Source organism: Podarcis pityusensis, assembly GCF_964106645.2.
Source record: "Podarcis pityusensis genome assembly, chromosome: 5".
NCBI lineage: Eukaryota > Metazoa > Chordata > Lepidosauria > Squamata > Lacertidae > Podarcis > Podarcis pityusensis.
In genome coordinates this window covers 35,290,406-35,310,346 of record NC_138032.1, presented here as the reverse complement: position 1 = coordinate 35,310,346, position 19,941 = coordinate 35,290,406, and the positions used below count along the sequence as shown (strand labels likewise).

Below are 19,941 nucleotides of genomic sequence, written 5' to 3'. Positions count from 1 at the left end.
AAATGGGAGAAATCTACCTTCACTACCTTGGGATGTGCCATGTACAACCTCCCGTCACCTGTTGCCCACTCGGAAGTTCTACGTTCATTTCTCTTCCACTGCAACAGTATACCTGGAGAACATCTATTCTCCCCATGTGCTTGTTCTGGTGGCAAAAGTATAATTCTTTGGGCCATATTCTACATGCAAAATGGATCCCACACAGGTGGTTGTTCTAAACCCTATTTCTCTTCAGCTGGGATCTGCTTACAGCATGGATCTCGTACCTAAAGACCTTTTCTCTGTCTGAAGCTTGATATATAAAGATGGAGGAAGAATTTGAGTGTGTCCTGGCACCATTTTAATCTCTGTCAAGACAGGCCAGACCTATAACCAGAACATTTTTTGAGAGAGAGAAGCAGCCATTGTATGTAATAAATACATGACTACCCCAGTGGTCAGCAAGGAAGGAAGCATCTGTACTTAAAGTAAATTTGAAGGAAGCAGAATACAGATTCTTAGGAGTATCAGCTGGGAAATGGAGGACGAGCATCTGAGGAAATGGAAGCTGTAGTAAATAAGCCTGAGGTAAATTCCTCTTGTGGGGAACGGTCAGGGGAATGGTAGCATTAAAACAGATACCATGAATAAATGCACTTTCTGCAAGCTGTCAACAGGCACCTAGCGCAGGTGAGGGAAACCAAGGTTGGCAGGGACATAGATGGCAGGGACACTGGGAAAGAGGCTAGCTTGTGTGAACACCTGAATAAGGCTGGAAGCATGGCTGCTAACCAGAAGCAAGGAATGACTGTGGTTGCCAAAGCAGCTAGGGATGAGGAGGAGAGAGGGGCCCAAAGAAAGAAGGCTATTCCAGCTGCACCATCTTGGGGGGGGGGAGGCAATATGTCCGCCTGATTATCAGGACCAAAGGGGCCCTTTAAACTAGGGGTAGGGGTTTTTTTGAGTACGAGGGTTGCATCCCCTTGAGATAGACCTTCTGGGGCCACATGGCAGTGGTAGGCATGCAAAAATGGGCGTGGCAAGTCACAAAATGGGTGGAGCAACAGATGTGACTCTTACCTTTTTACAGTGGTCTGCATTCTTGTCATACATATGCAGATGTTTTCTCCTCCTGCCCCCACCCTCTCTGACCTCAGTCCAGACAAGCAAGAGGCCACACGCCTGTTAAGTAAAAGCACTCCAGAAGGGCGTGCAGCAGAGCCAGTGAAGAGTATAGTCTGGATAGAGAGAGTGTGGCCTCAGAAGAGTCTTAAGGGCTGAATAGAGGGACCTGGAACTCTGCCTGCACCCCTGTTTAAAAAATACCCAAAGCTCCTCCCCAGAGCTTTGGACAAATCAAGGGAAGGACTTCTTAAGAACCTAAGATGCTGTCTAATGCTATGTTTGCCAATGGATCCACATGGAAACAACTGAAACTGCTGGTTGGTGGGGGCTTCTTTCTTCTTGTAGTCTCATAAAAAAAGTCTGGTGTGCTGTTCTCATCACCTGTGAGTACTGGTCCCTACAGAACGCATGGAACAGAAAATGCTAGGCAGGTACAAGGAGCATGCTTTCTAAATCAAAAAGACAGGACCAACAAACCTAATGGAGAACTTCTGCAGCAAGCCCCACTGCTGAGTCTTTATGGAATCCGTCTGTGAGACCCCACCATCTTCCCATTAATGAAAGGTAGTGCCTGTTCAAGGTAATGCCACCCACCTTGTTCTGCATCTTCTGCACTAGCTGAGCCTGGCGCTGCTGCCCATCCTGGTAGGCTTGCAGCTTGCGCTTGTATGCCTTCTCATCCTCTTTGAACTGCTGTCTCATCTGCAGGAACATTGTGCTTCCTTCCTCCTCTCCTCGGAGCTCCAGCTACAAAAGCAAACACCCTCCCTCATCCAAATGGCAGAGCAAGGGTCAGGAGCAGAACAGCAAGGAACCAATGCCTGGCTCCTTAGATGTCATACAAGAGCAATGTGGCAGGATGCAACCAAATGAATGGAAAATAAATAAATCTGTGTTTGAAAATGAGCTCTAGCTTTGCAGAATTCAGGGTTTCCAGCATGGCTCCCAGCTGTTCCTGGACCTCTGGACAACAGAAACTTCCCTTCTCTGAAATATACATTCAACATCCCAAATACTCAAAATCTTCATGCCTACATTTCGCAAATGTAATGAGAATTCATGCAAATATGAATCACTGAATTTGCATGATCTTCTTTCTCTCTTCCTTTCAGACTGCAATATGTCTGAAATCCTTCAGTTTCAAATTGGCTAAGGCTGGTTACAAATTTAGATTTTTGGCAGGGGGAGGTTGAACAGGAGGAAGAGACTTAAGGAGAAGCTGAAAGGTCAGTGTGCCTAACAAGAACACTACTACAGGCCTTAAAGGAAGGAAATATAGTGGTGATGGGCACAGAATCTTTCTGTAGACACTGCATGCTCATTTTGTAATGTCTCTTGACATCTAAAGGGCGATAAAACAAGCTTTGAAAAAAATGAAACTTGAGACTATTACAGCACAATCCTATGCATATTTACTGAAAAGTCAGTCTCACTGAGTTCAGTGAGACATATGCCCAGGTAAATGTGTACAGGATAGCAGCCTTAAGCTGCAACACTAAACAGACTTACAGGAGATTAAGCCCCACTAGACACACTGGAACTAAATTATAAACATGCATAGAATTATTCAAGTCAAATAGTGCCCTAGATACTAGGTCTCACACAATCCTGCACTTTGCACTACATGCAGAAATACACCAGCTCGAATATATTTATGATTTGGTAGTTAGAACCTCAAAGCAAATGGTGGCAAAAGCTTCCTAATGGAACTCAAATGCAGCTCATTCTTCTGCCTAGCAAAATTTACAACGACTACAGCAGGGGTGGGGAACCTCAGGTCTGGGGGCGACATGTCACCCTCCAGGACTCACTCTGCAACCCTCAGGACTCTTTCCAGGCCACACACCCTTCATAGACTCCCAATTTCCCATGGCACATCCTTCACTGGCCCTGCCCTGCACCCCCCTTGACTGTTTTTGCTTGGCTGGACTGTGTCCTTGAACTCCGACAATGCCTCTTACTTGCCTAGATGGAGGACAGAGAAGGGAGGGTGTGTGAGTTTGTGTAAGACTAGCCTACTATATACAGGTAAAATTTACATTTGTTGCTCCACCCACTTGTTCCTCTGGACCCACCCACCACTGACCCACAGCCCACAGAAGGCGACTCAGGAGGGAATGTGGCGCTTGGTCAGAAAAAGGTTCTCCATCCCTGCCCTACATGAATCAAGACCTCACCCATTCATTCCGCTTCTTTCAGCCTCCCAAATAGCATTCATTCCATTGCTACCATTCAGCAAAAAGAAGCAGCTGGGGGCAGGGCAGCGGTCCCAGTCTGTTGGAACAGCTTTTCGGAGGGCTTGATGCTGAGTCAGGCCTGGATCTCCGTGCCTGTCATGTGGACTGGAGGCAGGGATTGTTTGGACTTATAATTATTTATGCTCCTCTGGATGGGAACCTTTGTCTAGCCAAGAATGTGCCCTATGTTCTCCAGGCAGCAAACTAAGCACCAATTTCTCCCGGGGAAGGGGCCACAACAGCTAAGCCCCATGACCACCTGCAACTGCATACTCCAGAAAGCAGCAGTGTGTGAAAACGGGGCCAACATCCTGTCCGCTCTAGCACGCCTGAGGAGATACCAATGGACTGTGTCTGCGCACCATAATTCCCCAACATTTGCACACTAGAATGTGATTCCTGGCAATTTTCCTTCAAATGGTCGCTGTTGCAGCAGAATGCTAGATGGTTGGTTGGGTTTAAAAGCAGCTGCTCTGCCATTCTGTTTCCGAGTCTACTTTCACACAAATAAACAGTTTGAAAACATATTAGCTGCATCTAAGTAATGAAGACATACTGGCCAAACATTATGCTTACGTTAACCTTTCATTCTTAGGTATAGTGTGCTTAAGCTACTGTAGTATGGGAAAGACAACCTAGCAGTCTAGTTTATCTATTAAGGCCCTCTTCCTCATTATTTTGATTTATTTCATAGGTGCTCCTCAATTACTTACAACATAACATATTATTACAGTACTGTATTCTACTTTCAGCTGGAGAATGACGCTGAACCAGATGGCACTTGCGCTGACTTGAATTCAGGAGCCACTATCTTATAAAAGGGGAGTGCAACTTGATAGAAAATGGGAGGGGTGCTTCCAGCCATCAAAAACATAGACCACTGCAACGAAATAAGGTTCTTTTGCTAGAAGCTCATCTTTTCCTGATTGAATGTCTTTCTTATGAAATTCTGCCTGGGTGCTCCTAAGGTTTACACGAGCCCAAAACACCACAAAGCCTAGATGCTCAATGATAGATATATTTTTCAATATTTTCAGATCCAAGTCTCACCTTTCACCCCAAACTGTAATATTAGACCCACTTTATTTTTTTAATCCTTCTCTCATGTGGTCATCGTGTATGACTATCTATGTGTGTTTTGATTTGGAAGCAGCTCTCAGCGACTACAAAATGGAGCCAAACTGATAACCATTTGCGAAGAATACGGCGAGGTGCTTCAATAGTCCTATATACAGCCTGACTTTTGCGATGTAGCCCACAGATTCTGAATGCCCTTCCTTCTTTAAAACTGCTCTTGCTAGGTCTCAATATATGTTTATGGCATTGAAGGCCAGCCAGGACTACAAGGAGTAAAGCAAACTGTAACCTACTATGTAAGTTCTTGTGGGAGAGCAGCCAAATGAAACAATGGAACCAATGTCCATAAGCTGTATATTGTCATGTCACAGGACCTGCCCAGGACATGGGGAAGTGTGCATGACCAAGAGTCATGGCAATGTAAGCTTTATCTGAACTTATGAGTAAGCCCTCCATCTTAATTCTCTCTGTGTTGCCAGTCAGTATGTCCTCAGCTGCCAATCTACACCAGCTGCAAGAGAGAATGATGGATAATTGTTTTGTGACGGAGCTCTCAGATGGATTTGTGTTTTTGCAAGATTGTTCCATACAAAAAGTAGCTTGTTTTTTTTAAGATGGGTTTCTTCAAATGTTGATCTTACCCTCTCACTAACGGCATGGTATTTGCTAGCCAGCTCATCCTTCTCCGCACGAGTTTGTGCCAACAGGTCCTCAAGGCGTGAGAGCTCCTTCTGCAACAAGCGGTTTTCTTCTTGCATATTGACTGCAGAGGCTGTTTCTGACAAAGCTGGAAACAGCAATAAAAGGAATAGGTTGGCTGCAGGTAGCAAGAAGGGACATATTTAATTCAGTTCATAGTGAAAGGTGAATCTACCAAATCCACACTTTTTGAAACACTATGGGAACACAACCATTCTAAATTTGCACTTATCTGAATTTTGCAATAGAGTTATCCAACCAAGTGGTGTTTTTACAAAAATATATTCATGTATAAAAATTGCTTGCAAAAATGTGCACATTAGTCAAAACTACCTATAAAAATGTGCTTATTAAGAGAATGCACACGCAGATGCCTAAATGAATTTAAGATTAGAAAAATTAGAAACTGCGAGAACTAAAATTGACAGATAATTTCATTCCTAGTTCCAGGAAAGGCAACCTACGAACAGACTGAGGATGTTCACCCTACCAAGGTATATGGATTAACCCCTTAGTACAAAAACCTTGGGATTCAAAGCATAAGCACTTAAGTTGTCCAAAAGGGATGTATTAATACTAAGAACTGATTGCAAGCAAGTACTTGATACAAGATATCTGCCTTATTTATTTTGCTAAAGCATCTTCCAATAAAAGTTTAATGTTTTAACATGGCAAAGCACACCATTCTTTCTCCCTTTTTAAGGGACAGGGGCCATTCTTTGAGCCAACCTATGAAAACGAAGTACCAATGTTTCAAAAGAGTTCCAGGGATGAAAGACTGTTCTTTAGCAAGAGACACCTGCATTCATTATCTCCCTCTGTATGTTCCAGGGCTGCTTTCTAGTGTTGAAAACGGGTTATGGGGCCAGATGATGTCTAGCCAAAAGTGTGGCCATGGGTTTACAAAGCTGTATGGAAAGCTGCCTTGAAAGGGCCTATTAATCACAGGCCGCAAGATAGCCATGCCCAATCGTTACAGGGATAATGATGATCTTCCATATGGGGACTGAGAAGCTTGGGCTAATTTTCCAGCTCGTGTCCAGGCACGTTGAGTGTTGCTTGGCAGGTTGCTTAATCTTTCTGATCCTCAAATGTAACATGACGGCAAACAACTTTATACTGTCTTCTGGAAGCCTGAGCTAAACTATCTCCCTCAGTCTTTGCTTGGTGGCTACGGCTGAGAATCACTAAGGTTCAGGAACTCTTCCCAACTGTAATTTATTTATTTTTGCAATGAGAGAGAAATCCACAATGTCTTTTGGGGACATAAAAGAAAAGGGCAATCATCTGAAAGAAAGGATGTCCCTTGGACTTAGGACCATTGTTCTCCCCTTGCTATAGGCTAGGGTTGGCCAAGGACATTTTGCTGCTTGAGGCAGAACAGTAAATGCTCCCCAGCTGCAAAGTCAAGGTGCATGTACCCAAGAGCAAACCATTTGCTGCCCTTTCTATGTCTGCTGCCTCAAGCATTCCCCTCACTCTGCCCAATATTAGGACTGGCCCTGATGATTGCTCTTTCCCCCCCTTCCATCTGGAAAGGCTACCTGCTCACAGTCAGAAATGCAATATTGGATTCATCTACCATGAACAGAAGCTGCTAGTTTTACATAGTACTCTGAACGAGTCCAATGGACTGCTTTGCATGGAATGGAAGCGAGGAAAGGCTGTTACCACACGCACGGCAATAGTGGACTGAATTTTCTGACAACTTCTTCCAAGGAGGAAGTCTTCAGAAACATCATCGAGCCAACACTGCATGGTATGTGGGGATGTTAGGAGCTTCAAAGCCCTACCTCCTAATTTCCTGCATTTGTTCTTGCTTTGAAAACCCCACCCTCGGAATGTCTCTGCTCTATGTCTCTGCCAAAGTCCCAGACAGCACCTTGGGATGATGATGGCTCAGCCAGACTCTGTGTGATGATCTGTCGGATCCTAGCTGGGACAGTTGTGGGTTCAGCTCTCTCTCCTTCCCCTTGCACGGTCAATGCTTTGTCATCTTTGCTCGCTCTGGGATGCAGCACCGTATCCTCCAGTTTCTAAAATACACACAGAAGTTAAGCATTGGTTGGCAAGCTTGTAAGGTTTTATTTAGCCATTGCTGGGCCCTGGGAAGCGATTACCTCTTTATGATGGACTTTCTGAGATCAGCATAAAACTAAACTTAGACCTAAGAATGGCTGTCACATAGCTAGAAACCTTTGAAGGTTGGGGGGGTAGAGAGAACCTGCTTTAAAAAAATGTGATCTTTTTATATCTCATTGACATTTAGCACATTTCAACAAGTTATAAACTCAATAAAAATAGAAAGGCAAAGACATCTGTAAGGCTGGCCTACTCAGCTTCAGCTAAAACCAAAAATACAATGATACCAATCTTTTAAACTTATGAAGAACCAGGAATTCAAATATCTGCACAATTTATTTTCCCCTCCTCACTCACTCTTCATGTACAAAGTTAGCATTTTCAAAATTGCTTAAGAAATATAATACAATTCCCTACTTTGTGTCCTCACCTAGGTGAGTGCAAGTTAAGATTCTGCAAGGGTACACAGGATTACAAGGCCATGAACTGTGTTGTTTTCAAAATATTTCTAAAAGCTTTTTTTGTGATAATAAATCCTGCTACATTAGCTTCGCTTTATCACATGTCTGTGGTAAACTTACATAAACCAATGTTGTCGGTTACATGGCCAGAATTCATGTTCTGAAATACCGTACATGTCAAAGTTTCTGAAAACCATTATGAAATCTTATGCAGGTAAAGTACACAAGGACAAAAGAGCATCAAAATTATGAAAGAGAAAGAGCCACGATGCAAGATGAGCATAATAATTTTGTAGGAAATGAACTAAGTGAAATGACATCAGGAATTACAACCCTACTCTTGGATCTTATGTTTTGTTGCTGATGCTACCAGAACTGCTAGCATCATTTAAAACTAATACTGTACTAAAGATACTGAGAATGGTATTCTGACACCCTATTTCCATCTACAAAATGTTGGAGGGTATTTTTTTCTCATGGCTGATGCTATTCACAAATGTACAGTGCATGTAAATAATGGGTAGATCTGAGATCTGAACTTAATTTGTGCCAGAAGCCACCAGGGCTTACGCCTATTAGGTGGTTATTAAGTTTGATTCTGAGGTGATTTTGAATTGTGTCAGGTGGGAACATCTTTACTTTTTTGTCCTTCTCACCCTGTTGTCAAACCCACACAGGTGGCTAATTCGCTTGCCTGCTTATCTTCTCAATGTTTTATTGCTGGGCCCAGTCATTACTGGGGCTCCCTTGTGCTCACAGAACAAGAAAGACATATTGCATGAAGATGTGAAGCATAATAATAAACAAAAAAACAGTTGTTGCCATGCCAACAGAGCTAAAACTTCGTACAGAAAATACAGCAACAATGCCCTCTATCGTCTGTACCTCATCAATTACGAACAAATCTCATTGAAATAAGGAGGCTGCTGCAATCTGCACTTCATTCCAAATCTTGTTTCCAATTGTATCTGAAAAGTACGGTGCTCCACTTCCCAGGATCCCCCCGCAAAACACATACACATGATGTTATAAAGATAAAGACAGCAAAACCATCCTGTAAAATCTCTTGCTTATATTTTGACAAATGTCTCACAACGTTCTTCATAATTTCTCCTTCATCACTATTGGATCCCCCCCCCTTTTTTTTAAATGCAAGCCACTCACATGCACATCTCCATAATATTTTCAGTTGATCTCTCAGTAGGGAGAGATTTTTGGATCATGTACAACTTCAGCTAGATCAAAATTAGTACTGTATCTCAAAAGTTAGAATCCTGTCTCCCACTGCAGAAAGTGTGTATGTGTGTGCATGCGCCTGTATGCTTGAGACTGCATAAATTATATTTTTCCTAAACTACCCAAGACTACAAGATGAGGAAGTGTATACATGTGGGAAACACATGAACATTAATACCAAGACAAACTGAAGTGGAAAGAAATGTACCAAGGGTAGATGTACCCTGAGTACTACTACTATGACAAAGTACAGTGGTACCTTGGTTCTCAAATGCCTTGGTACTCAAACAACTTGGACCCAAACACTGCAAACCTGGAAGTAAGTGTTCCGGTTTGCGAACCTTTTTTTGGAAGTCGAACATGCTCCATTTTGAGTGTTACGCTTCCGTTTTAAGTGCCACGCTTCCGTTTTGAGTGTTACGCTGAGGTCTGTGTTTTTGTTATTTATTTTGTATTCTTGTTTTTGCGGCTCTTTTTTTTGTTTTTGTGACTGTGTGGAACCCAGTTCAGCTACTGATTTATTGTGTGACTGAAGTATATTGATTATTGCTTTCATTTTATGGATCAATGGTCTTGTGAGACTGTAAATTTCATGTTAAATTGCTGTTTTAGGAGTTGTTTTTAAAAGTCTGGAACGGATTGATCCATTTTGCATTGCTTTCTATGGGAAAGCGCACCTTGGTTTTGGAACACTTTGGTTTTGGAACGGACTTCCAGAATGGATTAAGTTCGAGAACCAAAGCACACTGTGGATGCAGGAGAGATTTGGAGCTCTCATATTACTATTTCTGCAAGGTAATATGTGATCTTTTCTTTCCTGTAAACCTTCCTCAAGGATCTCTGCAACCCCATTGGCTGGCTGCACTTCCTTATTTGAAAAAATCCCATAGAAGGAGTTACCTCATGATTTCTTCCCCTGGGTCTTGATTGAATCAGTGGCAGAGGGTAAAGGGCAGACCACTGAGGAGATGTTTTGTAGAATGGGGGAAAAAAGGTCACCCACCAAGCATAAATTAGCCACTTCAAAAGTAAAGCATGGCAAAAAAGGACCTGCACCCCACCCACAAGAATTTTACCAAAAAACGCTCTCCTTTTCAATAATTTTGGTTGGGGGGAAAACATGAGAGAATATTTTGGCACAGCACTATAATTATCCAAGCACTTTGGTGGGCAGCTTGGTTTGTAGACGGAAGAAAAGAAAATAGCAAGTATGTTGCATAAGCATCTCAAGGACCAGTTGCTGTGCAGTTAAAGCAATATGTTTATCCACAAAAATAGATGAGAACTGGCCCTCGCAGCTACAACTCAAGCAATTAACCTTGGGCATACCAAATCACAATGAAGTCCAAGAAGAGCCACAGAGCCTAGGACTTGCCGATCAGAAGGTCGGCGGTTCGAATCCCCGCAACGGGGTGAGCTCCCGTTGCTCGGTCCCTGTTCCTGCCAACCTAGCAGTTTGAATGCATGTCAAAGTGCAAGTAGATAAATAGGTACCACTCCAGCGGGAAGGCAAACGGCGTTTCTGTGTGCTGCTCTCGTTCGCCAGAAGCGGCTTCGTCATGCTGGCCACATGACCCGGAAGCTGTACTCCGGCTCCCTTGGCCAATAAAGCGAGATGAGCGCCGCAACCCCAGAGTTGGTTACGACTGGACCTAATGGTCAGGGATCCCTTTACCTTTTACAGCCATTTTTAGAGATTGAAAACATTCTACTTCTAAAACTCAAATACAAATGATATTATTTTGCAATAACGAATTCCTATTTTTAAAAAATCAGATCACTGCACAGACCCACATGGCATGTCAGACAAATGCAAATGGAAATCACACAGAGAAACATACAAAGACACCGAGATTTGCTCAGACATAACAAATGCTGCCTGATGAAGACTAGGAGCAAAGAGCCAAATCCCTGATCGTTTCAGTTAGATTAGACTCTGCTACAGTGGTGGGAAACCTTTGAGCTGTTGGATTCCAGTTCCCATCAGTCCCAGCCAGCATGGACAATGGTCAGAGGAGTTGGGGCTTGTAGTCTAACCACAACTGGAGGATCACAGATGTCTCACCAATGTTCTGCTGGGTGCTATGTAGGTTTTATGGTACACCTAGGACTGCTAATAATGAGTTTTTAAAAAAACCTGAGGGGAATATGCTTTTGTAAGGTGATCTTGTCCCTTTAACAACTTATCCATTCCCCCCTAAACAATTTTAGCATTTTGGCCTTTTAAAACAACAGATGCCACATGTGAGTATGAAAACTGCAAGACTAGCAGAAATTCCAGTTCAGCATAGTTGTAACATTCAGGCCACCAATCAGCAAAGGCATTGATTAAAACACTTTGCCTGGGTAATGAGTTGCAGCTGTAGCATGGAGTCTCTGAATAGGACCCATGGAGATAGCTACTCCCTCTGCAGCTGGTGATGTCAGCACAGCTGTGGCAGCTGTGGAAAGAGCAGCCATTGGTGAGGCATCTGCATGTTAGCTGACTTTGCCCATTCACAAAGAAGAGTAGCGAAACACAAACAACCAACATGCAATGCAAGTACAAAATGGTCTCCTGAAAGGTGTCAAGGCCTGTAGTAAGTTGACAATCCCCTTGTAGCTCATGCCGCAGGGCAAAGGACAAGTGTGATCATTTCAACAGCATCAATTCCATCTCATTTCAAGCAATGCTCAAAAATCCATGACGCGCAATGTGGAAAAGCCAACTGTAGGAAAGCTGTTCACGTTTTCCTATATGAAGGGTATTTGGGGGCATGAAGATCTTGCTCTAACCAGGCTGGGCATTGTGAATGGAAAACCCACAAGGAGCAGAATGCCCTTTCACATTACACAGACGTTAACACACACAGCACAAGAAAGGCTCAAAACAAAGCTCCTTAAACTTAATGAATGAAAACACTAAATGCAGGAGAGCAGGGACTAGACCTCTTCCACTTCATGCTAAATAAGAAAATGTGAAGCAGATTGCCTCCTTATTGGAAATCCTTGTACTATTCCAATTTACAGACGTGAAGTGTTAAGTGTAAGAGAATGAGATGATTGGCCTTACTCTGTAAGACAGTGCAGCCTCACATGAAGCCCTTGAGGCAGTCACAATCTCTTTCCCTGGGTCCTGTAAAGGTAAAGGTACTCCTGCCCGTACAGGCCAGTCGTGTCTGACTCTAGGGTTGTGCGCCCATCTCACTTAAGAGGCCGGGGGCCAGCGCTGTCCGGAGACACTTCCGGGTCACGTGGCCAGCGTGACAAAGCTGCTCTGGCGAGCCAGCACCAGCGCAGCACACGGAAACGCCGTTACCTTCCCGCTACAAAGCGGTACCTATTTATCTACTTGCACTTTAGGGGTGCTTTCGAACTGCTAGGTGGGCAGGAGCTGAGACCGCAGACGGGAGCTCACCCTGGTTCCTACTTCATGACAATTTACCATCCCTCTGCTGAAGTGGTTTGTGCCAGGCTCCTTTCGACACTTATGATGTATAGAAGGGGTGGCCATATTAGTCTGTTTTAACAAAAACAACAAAGTATCATGCTACCATAAAGACACGACTAAGTAGACCCTGGGACGCAGATGGCGCTGTGGGTTAAACCACAGAGCCTAGGACTTGCCGATCAGAAGGTCGGCGGTTCGAATCCCCATGACGGGGTGAGCGCCCATTGCTCGGACCCTGTTCCTGCCAACCTAGCAGTTCGAAAGTGCAAGTAGATAAATAGGTACCACTCCAGTGGGAAGGCAAACGGCGTTTCTGTGTACTGCTCTGGTTCGCCAGAAGTGGCTTAGTCATGATGGCCACATGACCTGGAAGCTGTACGCCGGCTCCCTCGGCCAATAAAACGAGATGAACACCACAACCCCAGAGTTGGTCACGACTGGACCTAATGGTCAGGGGTCCCTTTACCTTTACCTTTACCTTTACCATAAAGACACGACTAAGTAGACCCTGGCCCATGAAAGATTATGCCAGCCCTTCCTTTGCCAACCTGGTGACTTCCAGATGTTTAGGACTATAACTCCCATCTAGCTGGGACAGATAAGAGAGCATGGCTGAGGTGGATAAAGGCTGTATAGAAGCATCAAAGCATTACAATATTGACAGTTTTATGATAGGTTAGTTCTGTGCTCCCCCACTGGAATTCAATCCAGTGAACAGCAGCTCTGAAATCAATAGATGTTTGCAAAGAATTAAGTCCAGTTTGCCATTGCAGCCCTATGACTACTTCCTTGGGAATAAGTCTCATTAAACTCAACAAGACTTCAGAGTGAATGCATAGGATACGGCTGTAAATCTATTTTCCTGTTGGGTTACGCTCACACATCCTCTAGCCTAGTCGTTTGTTCCTTACTCTCATTTCTGAAACCTTACTGCCCTCTACTGTCACTTAAAATGGCAACAACTACATTTGTCACAAACAACTTCAGCCCAGGTAAGACAACAGTCCACTAGCCCTGGATGCCACAGTCATCCAGGGAAGCCATGAAGAACAGAGCAGAAGCCAAACACAGAAAGACTTCAAACATGGGTTTTAATAGGCCATATTTTCAACATCTTCAGAGAAATTCTACATGCAGCAAAATGCACATGCAAACAAACATATAACAGCTCTCCTCAGAACGCTAAGGGTTTGAGATGAGACCAGAAAGGCTACTCTGCTAAACTGGCTGCTTCTGGGTCGTGCTGCAAAACCAGTCTCTGTATGGTCCCTTGGTTTATAGAAGCCATGTCTGATTTAATGCTTGATAAACTTTGCTGGCACAATTACTTTATACCCCAGTTGTTATACAGTACTCAGCCTACTCCCATGAACACAGAATGCTGCCTCATACCACGTCAATCCCAGTTGGTACCCTCTGCACTGACCAGCAGCAGGTCTCCGGGGTTTCATGACAGTATTGCCCCCCAGCCCAGGTGGAGACGTTGGAAAGCAAACCTGGGACCATTTGCTAGCGAAGCCTGTGCTCTAATACACTGTAATAGCCCTTCCTCTGATACTATTCTCACAACCACACTGTGAGGCAGGTACTAGGTTAGTTTGAGAAACAGTGACTGGCCTGAGGTCACTCAATGAGTATTGCTGGGGGTTGGACTAGATGATCCTCAGGGTCCCTTCCTTCCAACTCTGATTCTGGGATTTCTGTTCTGAGTTTCACGGGTTGGCAATACGACCCTGGGCCCCGCTGTCCAACACTGCTACACGTCTTTGCACCTCTGTATCAAGAGATCACAGAGGTTTTAATCCATATCATCTTCTCTGTAGACATCCAGAAACTAAATATTGTCCAGATCCGCGACATGAAAGGGAAGCAGACGCGAAATATTTTTTATTTCGCCATTTTACTTCCGAAGTTGGAAACCTGGCTTCTGCCCTCACCCCTCGAAGGGAATGCAATTCTATCCTTTTCAGGCTCGTCAGTTCCGCGCTGCAAAGCGGGAGCATCATGTGCCAGGGGCGGAGGCAGTGCGTTTTAATTACTTGCTCTGAACTTAGCCGCCGGAGAAGTATGAGAAAGCGAGCCACTCACTCACCAACCTGGATTGCAGCCTCCAGCCTCAGACTTGGCTTCTCCTCGCTGCTCTCGCTCATCGCTCAAAGACCGAGGCAAGGACCAGCCAGAGAGGCCGAGCGGCTCTTCTCGGGACTTGCAAAATAAGAGGGAACGGTGCACCCGCGGGTCGGAAGCCCGCTCCCTGGAGAAAGAGTTTGCAGGCCTGCAGTGCCGGCGACTCCCTGCGGAACCTTCTCCGCTGCCCTCAGGAATGGAGGACGCACGCGGCGGGGCCCGGCCGCGGTTGCTAAGACAACGGGGACGCCGAGTACCCCTTGTCGCCATGGAAACAGAACGCGGCCCGGGGTTGCCGCGGAAACCAAAGGGACGCGGGAAGCCGAAGTGTTTCACCGGGCCCGGCGAAGGAGAAAGCGGGAGAACTTCTCTCCCCACTGTTGGGCGGGAAGGTTGGTCCCATGGTAATAATAATGTAATTAATTGCACACTGCAGCCTTAGGAAATAAGGACAGTAGAAATAAACATATTCCATAGTTAGGGTTGGGAGATGCAACTTTACGGAATACTCTCTCTTAATAGTATTTCTAAACTGACTCTCAACGTAAGTATGCAGGGCAATGTAACCTCCCTCATGCCCATGGGCTACATCAATCAATTTTGCCACCCCACCCCACCCCCACTCTACCACTTGGTCCCCTCTCTGCCTATGTTAAGCAAAGGAGTCTCTCCTATATGCCAGGTACTCATCATGGAAAACAAATAATAATAATAATAATAATTTATTATTTGTACCCTGCCCATCTGGCTGGGTTTCCCCAGCCACTCTGGGCGGCTTCCATAGAAACCAAAAATACACTAAAATATCACAGATTAAAAACTTCCCTGAACAGGGCTGCCTTAAGATGTCTTCTGAATGTCAGGTAGTTATTTATCGCTTTGACATCTGATGGGAGGGCGTTCCACAGGGCGGGCGCCACTACTGAGAAGGCCCTCTGCCTGGTTCCCTGTAGCTTTGCTTCTCGCAATGAGGGAACCGCCAGAAGGCCCTCGGCGCTGGACCTCAGCATCCGGGCAGAACGATGGGGGTGGAGACGCTCCTTCAGGTATACTGGGCCGAGGCCGTTTAGGGCTTTAAAGGTCAACACCAGCACTTTGGCTCCCAGTACGTTTTCGAGCACAATTCAATGTAGGTCTTTCAAGACCGGTGTTATGTGGTCTCGGCGGCCACCCCCAGTCACCAGTCTAGCTGCCGCATTCTGGATTAGTTGTAGTTTCCGAGTCACCTTCAAAGGTAGCCCCACGTAGAGCGCATTGCAGTAGTCCAAGCGGGAGATAACTAGAGCATGCACCACTCTGGCGAGACAGTCCGCGGGCAGGTAGGGTCTCAGCCTGCGTACCAGGTGGAGATGGTAGACAGCTGCCCTGGATACAGAATTGACCTGCGCCTCCATGGACAGCTGTGAGTCCAAAATGACTCCCAAGCTGCGCACCTGGTCCTTCAGGGGCACAGTTACCCTATTCAGGACCAGGGAGACCTCCACACCAGCCCGCCCCCTGTCCCCCAAAAACAGTACTTCTGTCTTGTCAGGATTCAACTTCAATCCATTAGCCGCCATCCATCCTCCAACCGCCTCCAGGCATTCACACAGGACCTTCACCGCCTTCACTGGTTCTGATTTGAAAGAGAGGTAGAGCTGGGTATCATCTGCATATTGATGGACACCCAGTCCAAACCCCCTGATGATCTCTCCCAGCGGCTTCATATAGATGTTAAAAAGCATAGGGGAGAGGACGGAACCCTGAGGCACCCCACAAGTGAGGGCCCAGGGGTCTGAACACTCATCCCCCCCCCACACTTTCTGAACACGGCCCAGGAGGAAGGAACGAAACCACTGTATAACAGTGCCCCCAGCTCCCAGCCCCTCTAGACGGTCCAGAAGGATGTTATGGTCGATTGTATCAAAGGCCGCTGAGAGATCCAGCAGAACCAGGAAACAACTCTCACCTTTGTCCCTAGCTCGCCGGAGATCATCAGCCAGCGCGGCCAAGGCAGTTTCAGTCCCATGGTGAGGCCTGAATCCCGATTGGAAGGGATCCAAATGGTCCGCATCCTCCAGGCGTGCCTGGAGTTGTTCAGCAACCACGCGCTCAATCACCTTGCCCAAGAATGGAAGATTTGAGACTGGGCGATAGTTGGCCATACTGGCCGGGTATAAAGATGGTTTTTTAATGACCGCCTCTTTCAGCGGATCTGGGAATGTTCCCTCACAGAGGGAAGCATTCACCACCCCGCAGAGCTCATCGCCCAGCCCTTCCCGGCTTGCTTTTATTAGCCAGGATGGGCAAGGATCAAGGAGACAGGTGGTTGGTTTCACGCATCCAAGCAGACTGTCCACATCCTCGGGGGTAACGGATTGAAATTGATTCCATGCAACTTGACCAGACAGAGCTCTAGCACTCTCCCGCCCCAGCCCTGCTCCCACGGTGGTGTCTAGCTCCTTCCGAATATGAGTGATTTTATCTGCAAAAAACTTTGCAACATCGTTGCAGGAGATCTTGGGGTCTTTACAAGGCCCCGGTGGTAAAGGTGGTTCCGTTAAATTGCGAACCACCTGAAAGAGTCTCCTGCTACTATTTTCTGCAGATGCAATAGAGGCGGTGAAGAAAGTCTTCTTCGCCGTTGCTATCGCCACTTGGTAGGCTCGATGTTGAGCTCTAACCTGTGTCCGGTCAGATTCGGAGTGAGTTTTCTGCCACCGACGCTCTAGCCGTCTCAGCGATTGTTTCATCGCCCTCAGCTCCGAAGAAAACCACGGGGCTGTCCGGGCTCCATGCAATCGGAGAGGGCGCTTCGGAGCCAGACAGTCGATAGCCCTGGTTAACTCCGCATTCCATCGGGCCACCAGGGAATCAGCTGAAAGGCCATCAACATGGGATAAAGCATCCCCTACCACTCTCTGGAAACCATTTGGATCCATTAAGTGGCGGGGGCGGACCATCCGAATTGGTCCCACCTCCCTGCAGAGGGGAAGGGTCGCGGAGAAGTCCAGTTGCACCAGGAAGAGATCTGACCATGGCACTTCTTTTGTTTCACTTTTACTTAGTGTCAGATCACCCACGTCACTAGAGGTGAACACCAGGTCCAAGGCATGTCCGCGGCTATGGGTTGGGCCAGACTCAGCGGCGTAGCGTGGGTTGTCAGCACCCGGGGCAAGGCAAGTAATTTGCGCCCCCTAACCCCTAACCTGCCGCCGCTGCCAGCTTCTTCTTGCTGCTGCCTGGTCTGGTCTGGTGTGGTTCTCTCCCGCGCTCAGCGCTGCGCTGGGCGGCCACTGCACTGTCCCTCCCCCAGATAGTCCCTCGCTCTCTCTCCGCACCGCACGCCTGGCACTCACCCCCTCCACAGTGGGCGGCGACCCAGCGGCTCGGATCGGATTCGCACAGCCAGCACTGCAGTGGGAGAGAGTGAGTGAGCCAGGTGGGGCAGAGAGCTGCGAGTGTGAGCGCGCCCCCCCCAGATGTTGCGCCCGGTGGGCCGGCCCCCCCTGCACCCCCCACACTATGCCACTGGCCAGACTTATTCAGGGACAGCCCCATGGAGGCCATGCTTTCCACGAAGTCCCGAGCAGCCCCTTGTAAGGTCGTGTCGGCATGGATATTAAAATCCCTTAGGACAACCAAACTAGGTGTCTCCAGGAGAAAATCCGCCACGACCTGAAGCAGCTCGGACAGGGAATCCTTGGTGCAGCGGGGAGGTCGGTACACCAAAAGGAATCCTGTACTGCCCCTATTGCCCAACTTCCAGAAAGGAATAGAATAGAAAGGAGTGGCAGGAATGCCCATTTAGTGATTGGTAAGAGCCTTTTGCTTTTGCTCTCCACCTTCCCTAGATGGAAAGTGTTGGAATGCCATCGCTGCACAGCTGCAACTAATTTAACTAATTTGGCCCAACCTTTTGCTCCTGACGCTTCTCCAGCCCCCTCCTCCCATTTTGGTTTTTGTTATGTACTGAGTTGAATAGGATCCAAAAGGCAGCAGTCTGATTGGTCCTAGAACAATAGGATTCAGAATGCAGCAGTCTGATTGGTCCACAGGAGCCACCCAATCCAGCTCCAGGTGGAAGGGAATCCGCAACCTGATTGGCCTACAGGAGAATCCTGGAATTAGGCAATCACGTGGGGGCCATTGTGTAAATAATGTATATAAAGCACAGTGGCGTAGCGTGGGTTGTCAGCACCCGGGGCAAGGCAAGTAATTTGCGCCCCCTAACCCGTGGATTTGCGCCCCCTAACCCTAACCCCCAGAAGTTGCGCCCGGTGCAGCCGGCCCCCCCTGCACCCCCCACTCTACGCCACTGATAAAGCAGATACTTTGAGGGGACTTTCATTCCCTCCTCACCACTATGAGCTGAATAAAGAGCATGAAATCCACTCTCGACTCTGAGTATATTTCAGTTTTATTTAAATTTGCCCAAAAATATTCAACTCCCCATTCCAATCTCCTCCTTCTGTGCTGCAGGATAGGCTGGTATTGATTTTAAAAATAAGATTGATGAGAGGGAATGAAAATTATTTAAAACTTTCTGCTTCAGTGAATGGCCCTTTCCAAACCCACGCAGCTCTGCCACACCCACTAGTGTGGACAAAACACAGGGGTGTAGACACAGAAATAAAAGTTAACAACAACAACAACAATTTATTACTTATACCCTTCCATGTGGCCAGGCCTCCCCAGCCACTCTGGGTGGCTTCCAACAGAATATTAAAAACACAATAAAACATCAAACATTAAAAACTTCCCTAAACAGAGCTGCCTTCTAAAAGCCAGGTACTTGTTTATTTCCTTGAAATCTGATGGGAGGGTGTTCCACAGGGCAGGTGCCACTACTGAGAAAGCCCTCTGCCTGGTTCCCTGTAACTTAATTCCTGTTAGTGTAGACTGTCAATTGCTGCTCTGCTTATAGCTTACAGTGGAAGAGCTGTGACTTAGGAGACCTAGGAGCCCTTTGTCTGGAAACAACTTAAAGGCTGTATGGATTTTGTTTAAGAGTAAGATACACCAGTTAAATAACTCAACATAATTTAAGTTCTGATCTCCAGGACTATTATTACGTCTTGAAACACAACTGTGGGTAGAGAGAATAAATGCAGTCCTTGCTAATTAGCAATCCCAATAAATAATTCTGCGCTACATTAAGACTGAGTTTATTGCAGCATAAACATTTGTCATCTGGAGTCCACCTTGTTAGATGCATGCAGTGATCTAGAATGTTGTCATCACTATATATCAGCTTTTACATTCCCAGCAAACAACTTGCTTTGATTTCTCATCACATTAAGTGCTACTGCATTTGGATAAATTAAGGAACATTTAGTGTATTTCCTTTTTTTTTTTTAAAAAAAAGATATTTATTAAAGTTTCAAAGAAAAGATTATATAAATAAAAAGGGAAGAAAAAAAGAAAGAAAGAAAAAAGAAAAAAATACAAAATACAGAAAAAAGATAAAAAACACTTAAAAAAACACATCAGTCTTTCCATGCCTTAC

At 46.0% G+C, this 19,941-nt stretch overlaps 1 protein-coding gene across 7 annotated transcripts in view; it reads right to left on the bottom strand.

Annotated features, from left to right (window-relative positions):
* CROCC2 (ciliary rootlet coiled-coil, rootletin family member 2) overlaps positions 1 to 14,654 on the bottom strand; it is an 85,516-nt gene extending 70,862 nt beyond the window's left edge. For 2 of the 7 annotated variants that reach the window (XM_081006093.1, XM_081006092.1), the window contains exons 1-4: positions 14,423 to 14,651; positions 7,000 to 7,153; positions 5,060 to 5,205; positions 1,699 to 1,851 (exon numbers count right to left, since the gene is read on the bottom strand). In XM_081006093.1, coding sequence (XP_080862219.1) covers positions 1,699 to 1,851; positions 5,060 to 5,205; positions 7,000 to 7,153; positions 14,423 to 14,476 — 507 coding nt within the window. In that variant the 5' untranslated portion in view covers positions 14,477 to 14,651. Of the gene's footprint in view, positions 1 to 1,698; positions 1,852 to 5,059; positions 5,206 to 6,999; positions 7,154 to 14,418 lie in introns of all 7 variants that reach the window. The other 5 variants (XM_081006095.1, XM_081006097.1, XM_081006096.1 and 2 more) reach the window with 4 other exon arrangements.
* Positions 14,655 to 19,941: the final 5,287 nt, after the last annotated feature.